This window comes from Dipodomys merriami, unplaced genomic scaffold (genome assembly GCF_024711535.1).
Source record: "Dipodomys merriami isolate MVZ:Mamm:240054 unplaced genomic scaffold, mDipMer1.0.p SCAF_5, whole genome shotgun sequence".
NCBI lineage: Eukaryota > Metazoa > Chordata > Mammalia > Rodentia > Heteromyidae > Dipodomys > Dipodomys merriami.
In genome coordinates, this window is record NW_027206068.1 from 76193475 (window position 1) to 76210642 (window position 17168).

The 17168-nt window shown below is 54.5% G+C and overlaps 2 protein-coding genes across 12 annotated transcripts in view; one reads left to right on the forward strand and one right to left on the reverse strand.

The window, feature by feature from the left end:
• The window catches only part of Kmt2c (lysine methyltransferase 2C), a 237609-nt gene extending 231182 nt beyond the window's left edge, over positions 1-6427 (reverse strand). For all 11 annotated transcript variants that reach the window (XM_069997142.1, XM_069997141.1, XM_069997133.1 and 8 more), the window contains exon 1: positions 6073-6427. In XM_069997142.1, coding sequence (XP_069853243.1) covers positions 6073-6233 — 161 coding nt within the window. In that variant the 5' untranslated portion in view covers positions 6234-6427. The remainder of the gene's footprint in view (positions 1-6072) is intronic.
• Positions 6428-13814: 7387 nt separating this feature from the next.
• Positions 13815-15968, forward strand: Cct8l2 (chaperonin containing TCP1 subunit 8 like 2). Its single transcript, XM_069997358.1, has one exon. The coding sequence runs from the start codon at positions 14045-14047 to the stop codon at positions 15707-15709; it is 1665 nt and encodes a 554-aa protein (XP_069853459.1). The 5' UTR covers positions 13815-14044; the 3' UTR covers positions 15710-15968.
• Positions 15969-17168: the final 1200 nt, after the last annotated feature.

The following is a 17168-nucleotide window of genomic DNA, read 5'->3' on the forward strand; positions in this document are numbered from 1 at the left end:
AGGGGGGAAAAAAAAAAAAGAAGGGTAGAGCAGTGTGGTTTCTTCCCCAGAAAACTGACTACAAATCTGATATCAAGGAATTAAGATAATAAAATTTCATAAATTACAATGTCCAGAATAGAAATTTAAACTGTGATGATGCTTAAATGTACAAAGCAATTCATACATATAGCGGGGTGCCATTGGCTCATGCCTGTAACCCTAGTAACTCAGGCGACTGAGATCTGAGGATCACAGTTTGAAACCCCAGGTCAGGAAAGTCCATGAGACTCTCTCTCCAATTAACCACTAGAAAACAGAAAGTGGTGCTGTGGCTAATAGTGGTAGAGTGCTAGCCTTGAGTGAAAAAGCTCAGAGACAGTGCCCTGAGTTCAAGCCTTATTACTGAGAAAAATAAACATTTTAAAAATAAAAATAAAAACATCATAGGAGTTGGATGTGTAGCTCAGATGGTAGAGCACCAGCCAATGAGCAAATGCAATTGATCGTCAGACAGCAAGTTCAAATACACACACACATACAAAGAAAGAAAAGGAAAAACGTCATCATCTAAAATGTTAGAAATTCCTGGAAATAAGACAACAGTAAACTACAGTGATGTCAGGTCAGAAAACCCTTTCCTGACAGAAGAGCAAAGCTGGCGATATTGACCATAGAGGGAGGCTGACAGTATTGACCACCTTTTCAACTAAAACATTTTGGTGTCTGTATGTGCCAAATACCAGTAACCACCAAAACTCTCCATCTAGAAGTAGAAGTGTAACGCCAGTGGTAGAGGGCCAGCCATAGAAGATAAGCTAGATCAGAGTTAGTCCCAGTATCCACACACCTCCATTTATCTAATCTCTTGAGAAAGAGTACAAAAGCTGGGCACTGGTGGCTCACGCCTGTCATCGTAGTTACTCGGGAGGCTGAGATCTGAGGATCACGGTTCAAAGCCAGCCCGGGGAAGAAAAACGCATGAGATTCTTGTCTCTAACTAAGTACCAAAAAAGCCATAAATGGAGCTGTGGCTCAAGTGCACATTGCTAGCCTTGAGCAAAAAAGTTCAGGGACAGGGCTCAGGATCTGAGTTCAAGCCGGAATACCAGCACAAAAGAACACACACATACACAAAACAGTAAGAATTAAGAATTGTTGGACTGGGAATGTGTCTTAGTGTTAGAGTGCTTGCCTAGTGTGCATGAGGCCCTAGGCTCAATTCCTTGGCACCACATAAACAAAAAATTAAAATTAATAAGGTTAAAAAATAAAGACAGGCAAACTCTTAAAAGAAAAAAAAATTGTTAAGCCTGGCAGTAGTGGCTCACATCTGTAATCCTACAGGGAGGCTGAGATCTGAACACTGCAGCTCAAAGCCAGGTGTGGCCAGCAAAAACTGGAAGTTGAAGGTTGGTTTAAAAGAGAGCTCAAGGCCCTGAGTTCAGCCCCCAGTAGTAGCATATATATACAAAAATTACTATTACAAAACTTAGAAATATGCATTATCTCAAAACGCATCAACAATACTCGAGTAAAATCTTTTTAGTAAATTGTATATATTTACTACTAAAAGCAGGTTTCTAACATTTGTCAAGTTTGCAGCTGTAAAAAATTGTTAAAGGGGCTGGTAAGGTAACTCAGTGGTAGAGCGCTTGCCTTGCATGCATGAGACCCTGGGTTCGATTCCTCAGCACCACATAAGCAAAAAGAAAAGAGCCAGAAGTGGCGCTGTGGCTCAAGTGGTAGAGCGCTAGCCTTGAGCTGAAGAGCTGAGGGACAGTGCCCAGGCCCAGAGTTCAGGCCCCATGACTGGACCCCCCCCCCAAAAAAGACCCATGTAATTGTCACCCCTCTGTACAGTATTTTCACAATAAAAAAATAAATAAAAGAATTTACATACAAAAAAAAAAAGAAACTGTTAAGAGAAAGGCACTACAAATATAAAATAGCAACAGACATCAACTCTGTAGCCATTTTCGCTGGTCCCTTGCATGACACTGCAGGATGTGCCTAATTTCCCTTAACAATACCACTCAAGGTTGCCTCTCTAATAACTGTGTGATGAAAGCAAAGTTGTTCTGGGTAAAAGGGTCAAGGAAAGACAGAACCCTATCCCCACCAACTACTGACTACAACACCACCCTAACACCAATTTGGTAAACTCTTTCCTTGGCTTTCCCATTTAGTTATGCTGGTCCAAAGACAAGTCAATGAAATCTAAGCTTCAGGAAAGTGTCCTTAACAGAAAAGCAGACATATAGATGTGCAATACTATGCCCAGAATGCTTCACCACTGGGAAGATTTGAGCCTATGGAAAAGACTGTGAGCTACTCCAAACAACCAAGTAATCAGAGTCTTGACGGGTAAGGAGAGCTTCTAGACAAAAGTAAATTTCACTGTTCTATCTGACATTTGTACAACAGGAAGTCCCTATCTACATACCCGCATTTCAAACTGACTCTAAAAGTAGCAGCTTTAGTTAAAAAAAAAATTTTTTTTGGTCGGTTGTGGGGCTTGAACTCTGGGCCTGGGTGCTGTCCCTCAGCTCTTCAGCTCAAGGCTAGCGCCTCTACCAATTGAGCCACAGCGCCACTTCCAGCTTTTTCTGTGTATGTGGTGCTGAGGAATCAAACCCAGGGCCTTGTGCATGTGAGGCAAGCACTCTACCAGTGAGCCACCTTCCCAGCCATTAAAATTCTTAATTTTAGGTAATAAAGGTAATTTTAAGGTAACTGTAGTTAATGTAAAACCAGTAACTACATAGCTTATGCTTTCTAAATACACACACACTCACACACACACACAATTACCTACCTAGAACTATAAAACAAGAAAATTCATTTATCTAATTATGGAAAGCTCAAACATAAGGAGAATTAGCAGGCAGGGCATGGCTATGTAATCCAAAGACAAATTCACAAATCTACTTTTTCTTCCTTTTTTCCCCCCACCTATCCTGAGGCTTGAACTCAGGGTCTGGGGCATTGTCCCTGAGCTTCTTTTGTAGCAGCACTCCACCACTTGAGCCACAGCGCCATTTCTGGCTTTTTCTGTGTATGTGGTACTGAGGAATCAATCCCAGAGCTTCATACATGCTAAGCAAGCACTCTACCACTAAGCCACATTCCCAGCCCTCACAAATTTTAAAAACAGCATTATAAGACATCATCTCTAACTCAACCCACTAAATTAGTGCAATTGATCAATTTTTGTTGTTGTTGTTGTTATGGTCCTGGAGCTTGAACTCAGGACCTGGACACTGTCTCTGAGCTTTTTTGGTCAAGGCTAGTGCTCTACCAATTGAACCAAGGCTCTACCTCTCTCTTTTTGGTGGTTAATTACAAATAGGAATCTCACAGACTTTCCTACCTGGGCTGGCTCTGGACCTTGATCCTCAGATCTCTGCCTCCAGAGTGGCTAGGATTACCTGTGTGAGCCACTGGCATCCAGCTCATGGGAATTTTAAAACCTTCATCTCCATTACATTTCACAAATACTCATTTTCATCTCTTCAGCATTGTTTAATTTCACATTATTTCACTGATTACAAAACTAAGTTACAGGGGCTGGGAAGGTGGCTCAGTGGTAGAGCGCTTGCCTTGCATGCATGAGGCCCTGGGTTCAATTCCTCAGCACCACATAAGCAAAAAGAAAAAAGCCGGAAGTGGCGCTGTGGCTCAAGTGGTAGAGCGCTAGCCTTGAGCTGAAGAGCTGAGGGACAGCACCCAGGCCCAGAGTTCAAGCCCTACGACCGACCCCCCCCCCCCAAAAAAAAAGAAGTTAAAAAGATGGGGGCTCAGAAGGTGGCTCAGTGGTAGAGCGCTTGCCTTGCTTGCATGAGACCTGGGTTCCATTCCTCAGCACCACATAAGCAGAAAAAGCCGGAAGTAGCACTGTGGCTCCAGTGGTAGAGCACTGGCCTTGAGCTGAAGAGCTGAGGAACAGCACCCAGACCCAGAGCTCAGGCCCCACGACCAGACCCAAAGGAAAACCTAAATTACATTTGTTGCAGGTCAGTTTCACTTTCAGTGTGCACCAACCAAACTGCTGTCTTTTCCACATGGAGTCTACTACCTATAAAGATACTAATGGAAGATCGGGTCCTTTGCTTTCCATCCCACATGTAAGTGCCACTTGTGTGTTCCTAAAACACTTGGGAGAGCCCACTCCCTTCAAAAGACATCTAATTTAAAGAATTCATCAAAGCTGCCAAGAGGCTTCTCTCTCCTGTAATGAATGTACTAGTGTTCACAACTAACAAAAAAAAAAAAAAAAAAAAAAACTTAAGACACAGAATTGTCCAAAACACTTCCCAAAGTTTTGATGTTGTATATTGTTAGATTATACTGTCATTTTTTTCTCAAAAGGACCCCTTTTCCTTGTTTATAATGAGATAAAAATAAGACAATTCCCCACAACAACCTTTCTTCCGGTGAACACACAGTTGCAGTAATACAACTGAGCTCATTTCAATAGGGGAAGACCCGTGTGCGCGCGCGCGCGTGCACGCGTGTGCATGCATCTGGGACCAGGGATGTGACAACAGACATGTCTACTCTAACTAAAAGGATTTAAATGCAGACCTAAGGCATACAGTAATCGCTAAGGTTCAGAAAGCAGTGCTTTGCCAGTGTGACAATGGGAAGTCATCTGGAAGACCCTAATATGGCTTGTTCGTTGTAGGTTTAAGAAAGGATACAAAAAAAAAAAAGTGGCAAAGTCTGAAGTTACTTAAAACTCCACCTTCCGATTCCAATTCAGGCCTGGTGGCACTTTACACCAGACGCTGTGTTTCAATGTAAGTGGCATGAAACACACACACACCACGCGAAACTTTGTATCACAAAGAGGCTAAGGCGATCATGGACACCTCCTGCACGCAGCCTTTCTCGTCCCACTTCTTCCAGTTACGGACTGGCGATAAAACACCGAGACAACGCAAGGCCCTGAATCTTTTTCACAGTCAAAAGGTAGCAAAGCAAAAACGGGCACATTCGGTGAGAGCGCAATGGGCTCGAACCCCAACCCCAGCCGCCCCGCCTCGGCGAGCACGGTCGGCATTACGAATCGCCCGAGCTGGCGTGGACGAGTCCGGGCAGGCGAGCCACGCCAGCGCCCGGCCTGTCCGGGACGCCGGCCTCCGCCGTCCCGGCGCAACCTGCCACCACCACCGACGGCGCCCCGGAGAACGCCGTCCACTGCGGCGAGCGAGCGGCACACGCCATTCCCCAACTTCCACGACGGGCGCCAGCCTCCCGCGGCCGCCCGCGGAGCGACCAACCGGCCGGCCGGCGCCCGGTCACCGGCAAAGTTGCCGAAGAGCCACGCTGCCAAACACACGCTCCGAGGGCTCGCCTCCGGCGGCCCGCGCAGCCCGGACCCAGTCCCGGCCCAGGCGGAGTCCAAGTTCCGCGTCCAGCCACCGTCCCCCCGGGCGAAGAACGCTCGGAAACTCGGGGCCGCCCGCACCTGGGGCCGCACCTGGGGAGCGGAGGTCCCGGCCGGGCGCCGCGGGCCGGCGGGGGGAGGGGAGGCGGCGAGCGGCCTCGGCGGACACCCCCGGGCGGAGGAAGCACAGGTTGGAGGTCCGGAGAAGTTAAAGGGGCCCCGCGCTGACAAAGACGGCCCGCGGGACCCCGGCCGGGCCCGGTCCCCGCACCCCCGCCCCGCGCCGGGACCACCTGGCCGCCGCGTTTGACAGCTCGGTCCTGGCGCCGCCCGCTTCACCGCTCCCGAGCAGCCCCGTCCCGGGCGCCTCCCGGCCGCGCTCCGCCGCCGGTGCCCACACGCCCGGCTAGGCCACTGCGAGCCGACGGGAAATTTCCCGGAGGAGCGAAGCTCGGCGCGGACACGGCCAGGGCCGAAGTAAAAGTAAAGTGCGCGGCGCGGGCCGGCGGGGCCGGCGGGGCCGGCGGGGCCGGGCGGGAGGGCGGGCGTCCGCCGGGCAGGACCCCCGCGCCGCGCCGCGCCGCCCCGCCCCGCCCCCACCGGGCCGGGGGCGCGGGCCGGGCCGGCCGGGGGCGGGCGCCTGACAGCTCCGGCCCGCGCCGCCGCTGGCCGCCGGCCTGGCTCCCTCGCGCTCAACTTACTTCTTTCTGGCTCTCTGGAAAGGGGAAGCGCCATCTTTGCGAGGCCGGCCCCGAGGTCTTTTGTCTGCGGCTGCGGGGCTCGGGGCCGGGGCTCCGGGCTCCTCGGGGGGTGGTGGCGGCGGCTGCGGCTGCTCCGCGCTCCGGTCCTCCTCCGACGACATCCTAGTCACCAGGAAAGACGCATGGATCCCGGTCCTCCTCCTGGGGGGCTCCTCCCGCCGCCGCGGCCGCCGCCGCCGCCGCCGCTGCTGCTCGGGTTGCTCCTCCCCGGCTCAGCCTCTCGCATTTCCCGCAGCCCCGGGAGCAGCAGCAGGTACCGGGAGAGGCTGCACCACGGAGCGAGCAGGACACGCACTCACACACATCGGCGCGGGCGCGCGCACTCGGCGCGCAGGGGCCGGCGGGGGGCGGCCGGCGGCGGCGGCGGGCGGGGCGGGGCGGGCGGGGCCGGCGGCGCGGGGCGGGGCGCGGCGGGGGCGGGCGGGGGCCGGCGGGCGGGGCGCGGCGGGGCGGGGCGCGGCGCGGCGGGGGCGGGCGGGGTCGGGCGGGCGGGGCGGGGCAGGACGGGGAGGGGCCGGGCGGGGCGTGACGGGGCCGGCGGCCTCGGGGGCTGGGGGGGTCCTCCGCCCGCGGCGTGTAGACAGGGCCGCGGCGGGGGGCGCCGGCCGGGCCGCCCGGGCGGGGGTCGCGCCCCGCGGCCCTCCCCTCTCCGCGCCGTCCGCCCGCCGGGCCCGGGCGGCGGCGGCGGCGGCGGCGGCGAAGTTTTGACAGCTGCCCCAGTTGTGGAGGGGGTTCCGGGGTGGCGCGCGCCGGGCCTCGCCCCCCCTCACACACACACACACACAGTCGCTCCCTCACACTCGCACACGCACTCGTCACTCTCACGCACGCTCGCCCGCCCGGAGCGGGTGAGGAGGAAGTTTTGCAGGTGTGCGTTCACCACCCGGACACACACGGCCGTCGCCGCGGAGCGAGGTCCGCGCCCGGCTCCCGCGGGGCGCCCCGCACCGCCGACCCCCTCAAACTCGCCGCCGTCTCGCCCCCACACACGCACGCACGCACGCCAGCGGCGGCGGCTCGCGCCCCCGCTCCGGCCCCCGCCCGCCCCCTGCGCGCCGCTGTCACTCACGGGGCTCGCGCTGCGCATGCGCCCTGCCGCCGCGGCTGACCTCACCGCCCCTCCCCCGCCCGCCCCTCCCGCTCTGACGCGGCGGCCGCCCGGCCGGGGCTCGGGCTCCGGCGACAGTCAAGCTGCGGACCTGAGAGTCCGGGACCGGGATCCGGGCCGCGGGGGCCCCCGGGAGGGGGGAACGGGCGTAAACACTCCCGAATGTACACAGTCGGCGCGAGCTGCGTGCCGTGCGCGCACGTGCGTCCCCGCGCCCCCCGCGGGCGCCGAGCCCCCACGGGCCGCCTGTGCTCGCGCTCCCGAGTCTCCGGTTGGCCGAAGAAATGGGGTGCAGCTTGGGTAGACCCGACCCCCGCTCGGGTCCGGTTAGAAGCCCCGGAGCGGGCTTCCCGAGCTGGAGGCGGAAGGCGAGCGCGCTCTGCTCCACGGCGAAATAAGCCCAAAAGGCCCCGCGCCCGGGCGTCCGTGGAAACGTCTCCGAGCCGCCTCGTCGGTGGTTGGCGGCGAGCGAGCAAAACGGGGGCTCGAACTGGCGGGCGGGCGGGCGGGCGGACGCGCGGCGGGGGCCGGGCGCGCAGGTGGAGAGGCGGGGGCCGCCCGCACCCGCGGCCCCGGGGCCCGCGCCGCCCCTTCCCCACCCGCAGCGGCCCAGGGCAGGCGCGCCGGGGCCGAGCGGGCGGCTCGGGCGCACCGTCCCGGCGCGGCCTCCCCGGGCCGCCGCCCCCCGCCCGCAGGCGCTTTCGGAGCGGGATTCCGCCCCGCTCCAGGACGCGTGCAAGGTAAAAGTGCGCTTGCTTGCTTTTCTTTCTTCCTTGTAGAAATCTTGTTGGCTTTCCCTTCCTCCCAATAGCCAGGGTATTAATTAACACTGAGCTGTTTCCTGTGTGGACAAACGCTGGTTTCCAGAGCCTGCGCTGTCTGGAAAGATCGTTTTTGAAATGGCTGAAATAAGGAAACAGTTAAAATTGTCATTTGAATTCCTTCAGGGCTTAATCTCTAAGGACTTTTTCTGGTTTATTAAATTTACAGCCAAAGGAAGTTCCGGATTGAGGAGAAAGCTGGTATAGTAAGCACAAACTATAAATTGGGTGTGGGGGGAAGTATTACACACAAAATGCAAGATGTACATAATTACATAATTATACAAATACAAAAACTCACCCTTTAATTCTCCCTGCACATTGCACTTTAAATAAGTACACCGAAAATTGAGCTATTAATCCAAATGTCAGTGTCTCCAATATTCAGTTAAAATATGAGTTTTCATAGGTTTCTCCCCTCCAAGTATTGGAATTACAGGTAATACATTACATTGGAATTACATTTAGGACACTACCTGTCCTAAATGTGCATTTTTGAAACGTAAGCAAATGTGAAAAATAAGTATTCATAACAAGGATTGTATTGGAAGGAACTTTTTTACTTTATATATGTTTTTGTAAAGTATTTCATTAATTCACTTTTAATCGTAAATAAATATGTGTATTTGAGGAAGGCTAATAAAAATTGTTATGTGTGACAAAGACAAGACATAACTCAGGAAGCCACACAAGGAAGATTCTCTTAGAGTCTTGCAAGTAAGTGACAATGGGTAGAAATTTATAGTGCAGTGCTGGGACTGTGGTTAGTGATAGAGCGCTTGCCTCGCATGCATGAAGCCCTGGGTCCCATTCCTCAGTTCCACGTATCCACGTAAACAGAAAAAGCCGGAAGTGGTGCTGTGGCTCAAGTGGTAGAGTCCTAGCCTTGAGCAAAAGCAGCTCACAGACAGTGCCCAGGCCCTGATTACAAGCCCCAGGACTGTGGGGGGAGGTAGGGGATTCATAGTGCAGATACAGTCTCACTAACTGAAGCCCTATGAAATGTCATTGGATGGTTAGAGTACAATATTGTTCTTGCTGTTAGTAATGCAAAAATATTCTTGCTGTCAGGTGCCAGTGGCTCACGCCTGTAATCCTACCTACTCAGGAGGCTGAGAGCAGAGGATCACAGCTCAAAGCCAGCACAGGATGGAAAAATCTATGAGATCCTTAGCTCCTTTTAACCAGCAAAAAAGCCAGAAGTGGAGCTTGACTCAAGTGGTAGAGTGCCTTGCCTTAAGGAAAAATATTCAAGGACAATACCCAGCCCCTGAGCTCAGGCCTCAGGACCAACACACACAAAATTCATGTGGCTATTCTACAGATTCATCACTAAATATTGTCTTTTGTTTTCCCATGAGGTCCATGTCTTAAAATCCTTGGGGTTGTTTGCTCTGGTGGTGGTGGCTGCAGTTTTATTTTTAATTGTTTAGTTGATTTTTTAAACCAAACTGTCAATTGTGGAAAGCTCACTGAAAACTTGAATTCTAGATCTTCTCATTTTTTTAAATTTTTATTTGTCGGTCATGGGCCTGAACTCTGGGCCTGGGTGCTGTCTCTCAGCTCTTCAGCTCAAGACTAGCACTCTACTACTTGAACCACAGGGCTACTTCTGGCTTTTTCTGCTTATGTGGTGCTGAGAAATCGAACCAGGGCCTCATGCATGCAAAGCAAGCACTCTACCACTGAGCCAACTTCCCAGTCCTAGATCACCTCATCTTTGTGTTCATCTTTTACTATTTAAGTTTCACTTCACTGTAAGTGTAGCTCGGTGGTAGAATACTTGCTTACACATGGAAGACAGTGGGTTTTCACCATGAGGTAGAGGGGGGAGGATGGGGGGGGGGGGATTGTTTGCTTTGCTTTCTATATACCTGGAGTAGTTGAGAAGGAAACTGATAGCACACTGGTCTTCAAAGGCACTGCGTGTTTCCAGGTAGAAGCAGAAAGGGGAGGGGTTTCTGCGGCACCCTTGACAAAGATGGGACTCTTGCCCTGGGGGGGGGGGGTCTCTACTTGAATCTGGCAGCAGCACTTAGCAAGAGAAATACCAAAAGGACAACAGGCATCTAGAAAATAAGCATGGCAAAGGGTCGGAGTGGGAAGATTAAATATTCACATGCGTTGTGTACAGACCATGGCGTCTGGGGTTTGGGGAGGACAGACACCTGTCCTCTTCAGAAGAGGGCGGCACACGGCATTCTGCTAGCATGTGTACACAGCAGGCATAAGCAAGTGGCGAGGGAGATTATGGTCATTGTGGAAAAGGTCTCTTGCTCTCTTCCTCTCCCACATATTTCTTGAGGGTTTTTTTTTTTTCTGTTTTCTTTTGTTTTGGTTTTTTTTTTTTTGGTCAGTCATGGAGCTTGAATTCAGGGCCTGGACACTGTCTCTGAGCTCTTTGTTGCTCAAGGTTAGCACTCAACCACTTTGAGCCACGGCGTAACTTCTAGTTTTTTGGTGGTTAATTGGAGCTAAGAGTCGCATAGATTTTTCCATCCTGTACTGGCTTCGAACTGTGATCCTCAGATTTCAGCCTCCTGAGTAGTTAGGATTACAGGCATGAGCCACCAGCATCAGCTGGATTCATCTTTAGAGATAGACACAACCACTGTATCAGATATCTAGAGCTGTCACAGGAAGCACTGGGTAGCTTAAGTCTCTAGAAATTTGGTCTTTTCCTGGGAGCTGGTGCTGCACAGAATAGAGCCACAACAGTTACCTTATTGAGTAAGGAGTAGCTGAATGCATGGTGGAATAGACATGGGAATGTATGTTAGTGTTCGGTATTAGAAAAGGCAAAAATTATGCTTACAAGAATGTTTAGGGGCTGGGAAGGTGGCTCAGTGGTAGAGCGCTTGCCCTGCATGCATGAGGCCCTGGGTTCGACTCCTCAGCACCACATAAGCAGAAAAAGCTAGAAGTGGCACTGTGGCTCCAGTGGTAGAGCACTAGCCTTGAGCTGAAGAGCTGAGGGACAGCGCCCAGGCCCAGAATTCAGGCCCCAAAACTGACAAAAAAAAAAAAATCAAGAGTTTGAGAACAACTTAGTGCAATTAATACACACTAAAGGGAGAGTGAATGAGAGTGCATATGGACACCGCACTTTATTTGCATGTATGAAACAGAACAGTGAAACCTGTTGACATGGTTTTAGAGGGGAGAAGGCTAGGGGAGATGAGGTTGATGAGATACAAGGTATACTTGTGTGGAAGAGTTACAATGAAACCTCCTGTGTACAACCAATGTATGCTAATTAAAATCTGAAAGTCAATTTGAAAACAGAATGGGCTAAACAGTGAAACTCTTGTCTCAAAACAGAGCTGGGCCAGCTGCTGGGCAGCTAGTAGCTCACAAATCCTGGCCACTCAGGAAACTGGGATCTAAGGGTTGTGGTTCAAAGCCAGCCTGGGAAGTAAAGACTGTGGGACTATCTCTAGTTATACAGCAAAAAGCCAGAAGTAGAATTGTGCCCCAAGTGGTAAAGCACCAGCATTGAGTGGAAAAAGCAAAACAAGAGTACAAAGCCCTGAGTTCAAACCCCAGTACACACACACACAAAATATAAACAAATATCAAAAGGATGTCCACAGTCTTCAGATACAATAATATCTTCTTAGAAACATTCTCTGAGCCAAAACAATATTAAGAGAAAAAGATTATAAAATAGCATATATGTTTCAAATAAAATTCTGTAAGTCTGTATCTGTGTATATATGTTTAAAGTGATAATGTTCGTCATAAACAATGATTATCTCTCAGTTGCATTTCCAAATAACCTCTACTTTCTATGCACTTTTCTTTCCAACTTTATGATGAATGTAATTTTTACAAAAATAATCCAGTTGTTTTTTTCTTTTATTTATTTTGTGAAAATACTGTACAGAGGGGTTACAATTACATTGGCAAGATAATGAGTACATTTCTTATCAAGCATTGTAGCCTCCTTTGTTTCCTTCCCATCCCTGCCCATCCTCCCCCCGACCCCCACCCAATCCCCCCCACCAAAGTTCCAGTTGTTTTTCTAAATTAAAATGTTTTTTCCCCTCCAAAATCTCCTTTTATAGCCTCTATTACATTTTATGCTCACTATATTTTCCCTTTTTCTTTTACAACTAGCCCCTCTGTGGAAATATGAAAACAATGTCCACATCCTGTCCTGAGTCCTGGCTGCGGTTGTCAGTTTGAGTTCTCTTTCTCTTTGGGATATCTGTTGTTAAGCCACCAGGGCTTTTTAAATGGCATTGCCCTGACTTTCCCCTAATCTCAACTGACATGTTCATCCTTTCCACTTGGTACCTGGTTTGCCTCCTGTTAGACGTTGGCTCCATTTGGTACAAATCTGTTCCTACACCAGTTTCTAAACTCAGGCTCTTTATTCCGCATTACTCAGAACCCAGGGTGTTCAAGAGATATGTGTTAAGCTAAAGCAGAAGCATCATTATTCTGGTTGGCTCTTTAAGGAGACAAAGGACTAAAGGAGAGTGGAAAGAAGGGACCTAAGCTCATTGTCTACATTTTTGTTTTATTTTGCCAGTACTAGGATTTGAACTCAGGGCCTCGTGCTTGCTTGGTTGGCGTGCTTGCTCACTTGGTGCTCTGCCATTTGAGCCATGCCTCGAGCTTTAACTTTTTTGCAAGTATTTTTTTTGTCGGTTGTGGGGCTTGAACTCTGGGCTTGGGCGCTGTCCCTGCGCTCTTCAGCTCAAGGCTAGTGCTCTACAGCTTGAGCCACAGCGTCACTTCCAGTTTTCTAGTGGTTTACTGGAGAGTCCCATGGACTTTCCTGCCCGGGCTGGCTTTGAACCTTGATCCTCAGATCTCAGCCTCCTAAGTAGCTAGGATTAATTACATGTGTGAGCCACCCGCGCCCAGCTTGCTAGTTAATTTTTTGGAAATGTTTTTGGAACTCTGTGGCTTTGAATCCTCCAGATCTCAGCCTCTGAATTCTCTGAATTAGTATTACAAGTGTGAGCTCCCTTAGCCTGGCTTTGCGTCCAATTTCTTACATTGCTTTTGTGCTTGCTGTATGAGGGGTGGGACCCCGTGTTCCAAGCTCCCTGAGCCTTCTACACTGAGCCTACCAGGGGCTTAAGTTCTAAGAGTAGAGGTGTAGGGTGGGAGGGGGGTTAGTATTCCACCCTGGAGCGCCTCCCACCCCGACCCCGGCCCTCCGTCTTCCTTCTCTGACTCTGGGAAGCCCTTGTCTTCCCCACCTCTCTGGGTCACTTCAGTCTGTCTGTAGACTGTCATCTTCCACTCTTGTGCCTCGTCCTTCCTCTGCCGGCTCCGGGATAGCCCTGGCATTGGGAGCTGCTGCACAGATACGGACGTATGTATGTGTGCATGCATGGATGCGTGTATGTATATACTGTATGCCCTCCTACGCCCGCAGCCTGAAAAACCGAAAGACCCACGAACTCCAGATAGACACAAACTGGTAAAGTGGCCACAAAAGCAAAGGGGGAGGCAGATACGCCACACGGCCAGTACTGCACAGCACTCCAGAACAAACAGGACAGGACATCGGCTCTCTGAGTTCCCACCGTGAAGCAACAGACGCGGGGCCCGGGGCCAGCGGCACGGCACGGCACGGCACGGCCCAGGCCAAGCCGGCAGAGCTCACAAGGAGCCCCGGCTGGTGCAGGGACGCCAGGGCCGAAGCTGGCCTCTGCCCGGCCTCCGCCCGGCCGGGGCAGCCTCCGGCCCCTGCCCCTCTGTGACCTCATTCCCGGGCACACACCCCCCCCATCTGCTGCTTTGTGATTTCATCAGCCACCCCCTTCCCGCCTCTCCACAGCCCAGTTCCCGCAGTCGGCTTCGGGAGGGTTCGGGACTGTTCCGCGCAGGTGGCCCCCGGCGGATGGGCCTTGGCTTCTTTGTTCCCAGCGGTCCCCGGAGCGCCCGCGATCGGTGTCCCGGGGCCCCCAGCCGCCCTGGCTAGAGCGCCCGCGCGGCCTCCCTCGCCTCCCCTGGGCCGGCCATGGAGAGCCGGGTTCTCTCCGCCCTCACGCTGCCCCAGGTGCTGGGGCCGGAGCCGGAGGCGGCCTCGGGGCGCCGGGCCGGGCCTGGCCGCGGGCACCTGCTGCGGAGCACGGCCGCGGTGCAGGCCCTGGCGGCCGTGGTCCGGCCGTGCTATGGCCCCCTCGGCCGGCAGAAGTTCCTGGTGGCAGACAACGGAGACGCGGTGTGCACGGGCCAGGCGACCGCCATCCTCAAGGCCCTGCGGCTGGAGCACCCCGCGGCCCAGCTGGTGCGGGAGGCCGCGCACGTGCAGGCGGAGGAGAGCGGGGACGGCACGGCCTTCGTGGTGCTCCTGACCGAGGCACTGCTGGAGCAGGCCGAGAACCTGCTGCGGGCCGGGCTGAGGCGCGGCCAGGTCCGCGAGGCCTACGCGGCGGCCGCAGCCGAGGTGGCGACGGCGCTGCCCTTGCTGGCCATCCGCTCGCTGGGGCCTCTGGAGAACCCGGTGTGGGCGCTGCTGCCGGTGGTGAGCACGCACTCCGTGCCGGACGCGAACCTCCTGGCGAAGCTGGTGGCGCAGGCGTGCTGGGCGTGCCGCCAGCCGGACGGCAGCTTCCGGCCGGAGCGCGTGGGGGTGTGCGCGCTGCGCGGCGGGACCCCGGACGCGTCCTGCCTGCTCCCGGGGCTCGCCCTGCCCGCCGCCTGCTGCGGCCGGAGGAGCTCGGTGCTCGACGGCGCCCGGGTGGCCCTGTTCGCCTGCGACTTCGCGCCCGCCGCCCCGCGCCTGCCCTCCACCGCGCGCCTCTCCGACCCCGCCGACCTGGCCGGGCTGCGGCGGGGCAGCGACCGCGCGCTGGAGAGGCAGCTGTCGCAGCTGGCCGAGCTGGGCATCAACGTGGTGGTGGTGTGGGGGGACGTGGACGAGCTGGCCGTGGGCCTGGCCGACCGGCTGGACATCATGGTGGTGCAGGCCCGGTCGCGGAGGGACCTGGTCCACCTGAGCCAGGTGCTGGACACACCGCTGCTGGGCCAGCTGGTGCCCCCGCGGCAGCCCGGCCGCTGCCAGCGCGTGCAGGCGCGGGAGCTGGGCGACGGGCGCGCCGTGCTGCTCGAGTGGCAGCCGGCCGGCTCGCCCGCGCTCACCTTGGTCCTGCGCGGCGCCTCAGCCGAGGGCCTGCGCGGCGCCGAGCGCGCGGCCTACCGCGCCATCGACGCCTTCGCCCAGCTGTGCCGCGACCCCCGGCTGCTGCCCGGGGCGGGAGCCGCCGAGATGGCGCTGGCCACGACGCTCTGGGCCAAGGGCCACACGCTGGAGGCGCCCGACGGGCCGGCCTTCCTGGCCTTCGCCCGCGCGCTCCGGACGCTGCCCAAGACGCTGGCGGAGAACGCGGGCCTGGCCGCATCCCGCGTGATGGCGGAGCTGAGCGGGATCCACCAGACCGGGAACTTCGTGGTGGGCGTGGGCCCCGAGGGCTTGGTGGACGCGGCCCGCGAGGGCGTGTGGGACGTGCTGACCACCAAGGCCCGGGCGCTGCAGATCGTGGCGGACATGGTGATGCAGCTGGTGATGGTGGACGAGATCGTCCTGGCCAAGAGCGGCCCGGCCTACCAGCCGGGGCCCGACGCCCGGGAGGCCGGCCAAGGGCTGGCCGCCGTGAGGAAGAAGTTTCTCGGGAAGTATTAGTGTCTTCGGTCCTCAATAAACGGGGTGGCGGGCCGGCGGCCAGCGCCCCGCGCCCGCGATGCTCGCTCGCCCGCCTCGCTCACTTCTTCCACGCCCCTGACTCTCAGCTCCATCAGACAAGGACGCCAAGGGCTACCCATTCTTCCGGCGGACCTCCTTCCAAGGCCTGACCGTTCGTCTCCGGTTTCTCTCCACCACATCTGTTCATTTCTACAATAAGAGCGGCACTTATTCTCCCAACATTTTTGGGGGGGTCTGGCCTGGGACTTGAACTCTGGGCCTGGGCGCTGTCCCTGCGGCCCTTCAGCTCAAGCCCAGCGCTCCACCGCTTGAGCCACAGCGCTCCTTGCGGTTTTCAGGTGGTTCATTGGAGATAACTCTCAGGGACTTTCCTGCCTGGGCTGGCTCTGACAGGCGTGAACCACCGGCGCCGGCTAGTAAGATTTCTTTGAGTGTCTGCGGATAAAAAATAAAGCGCAGCAATCCCTTCCCAGCCACGTGTACATTCCCTCTGCGATCCCCGGATGCACGTGGATCCAGATGACCTGTCAGTGTAGCGCCCTGAAACATCAATCCCAGATGAGTAGAGTAGCCAGACGTTCTTAGGGAAGAACGAAAAGAAAAGGAAGGGAGAAGAATAAAAAAAGAGAGAAAACGAAAGGAAAGGAAGAGGAGGAAGAGAAAAGAAGGCTGTTACAAGCAAGGGAAGGGAAGGCACTGGAGTCAGACAATTTCATTTTTATGTGTCAGGTGAGGGAATTATGGGTAAGAGGGTGTGGTGGAGCGACTGCCCAGCTTGCACACGGCCCTGAGTTTGACACCTAGCACCGCTTAAAGACATAGGAAGGGCCAGGCGCCCATGGCTCAAGCCTCTGATCCTAGCTACTCAGGAGGCTGAGATCGCGGTTGCGGTTCAAAGCCAGCCCCGGCAGGAAAGACCATGAGACTCTGATCTCCAATTCACTACCAGAATACCGGAAGTGGCGCTGTAGCTCAAGTGGTAGAGCACTTGCCTTGAGCTGAAGAGCTGAGGGACAGCGCCCAGGCCCAGAGTTCAAGACCCATCACACACACAAGACATACAGCCCCTGGGTTTAGAGAAGGGAAGATGAGCTCCTGCTTGGGAATGTGCTGTGGCTCTGGAAGGCAGGGCAGGGAGAGAGCGCACACACCTTGTCCACCAGAACCACCTGTTACTTTGTCCACAAATTGAGCCAGAACTGGGGAGCAGAATCTAGGAAATGAGCAGCTACAATCTCTTAGCTTAGAATGGTTAAAAAAAAAAAAACTTTAGGGCTGGGAAGGTGGCTCAAGTGGTAGAGGGCTAGCCTTGAGCTGAAGAGCAGAGGGACAGCACCCAGGCCCAGAGTTCAGGCCCCATGACCAAAAATAAATAAATAAATGAAAAAACAAAACTTTAAACTTTTGGAAAGAATGGGACTCAAGAAACACAGAACTC

Excerpts from the sequence above, each read along its gene's own strand:
- Cct8l2 (XM_069997358.1), top strand. The coding sequence starts at position 14,045 with ATGGAGAGCCGGGTTCTCTCCGCCCTCACGCTGCCCCAGGTGCTGGGG.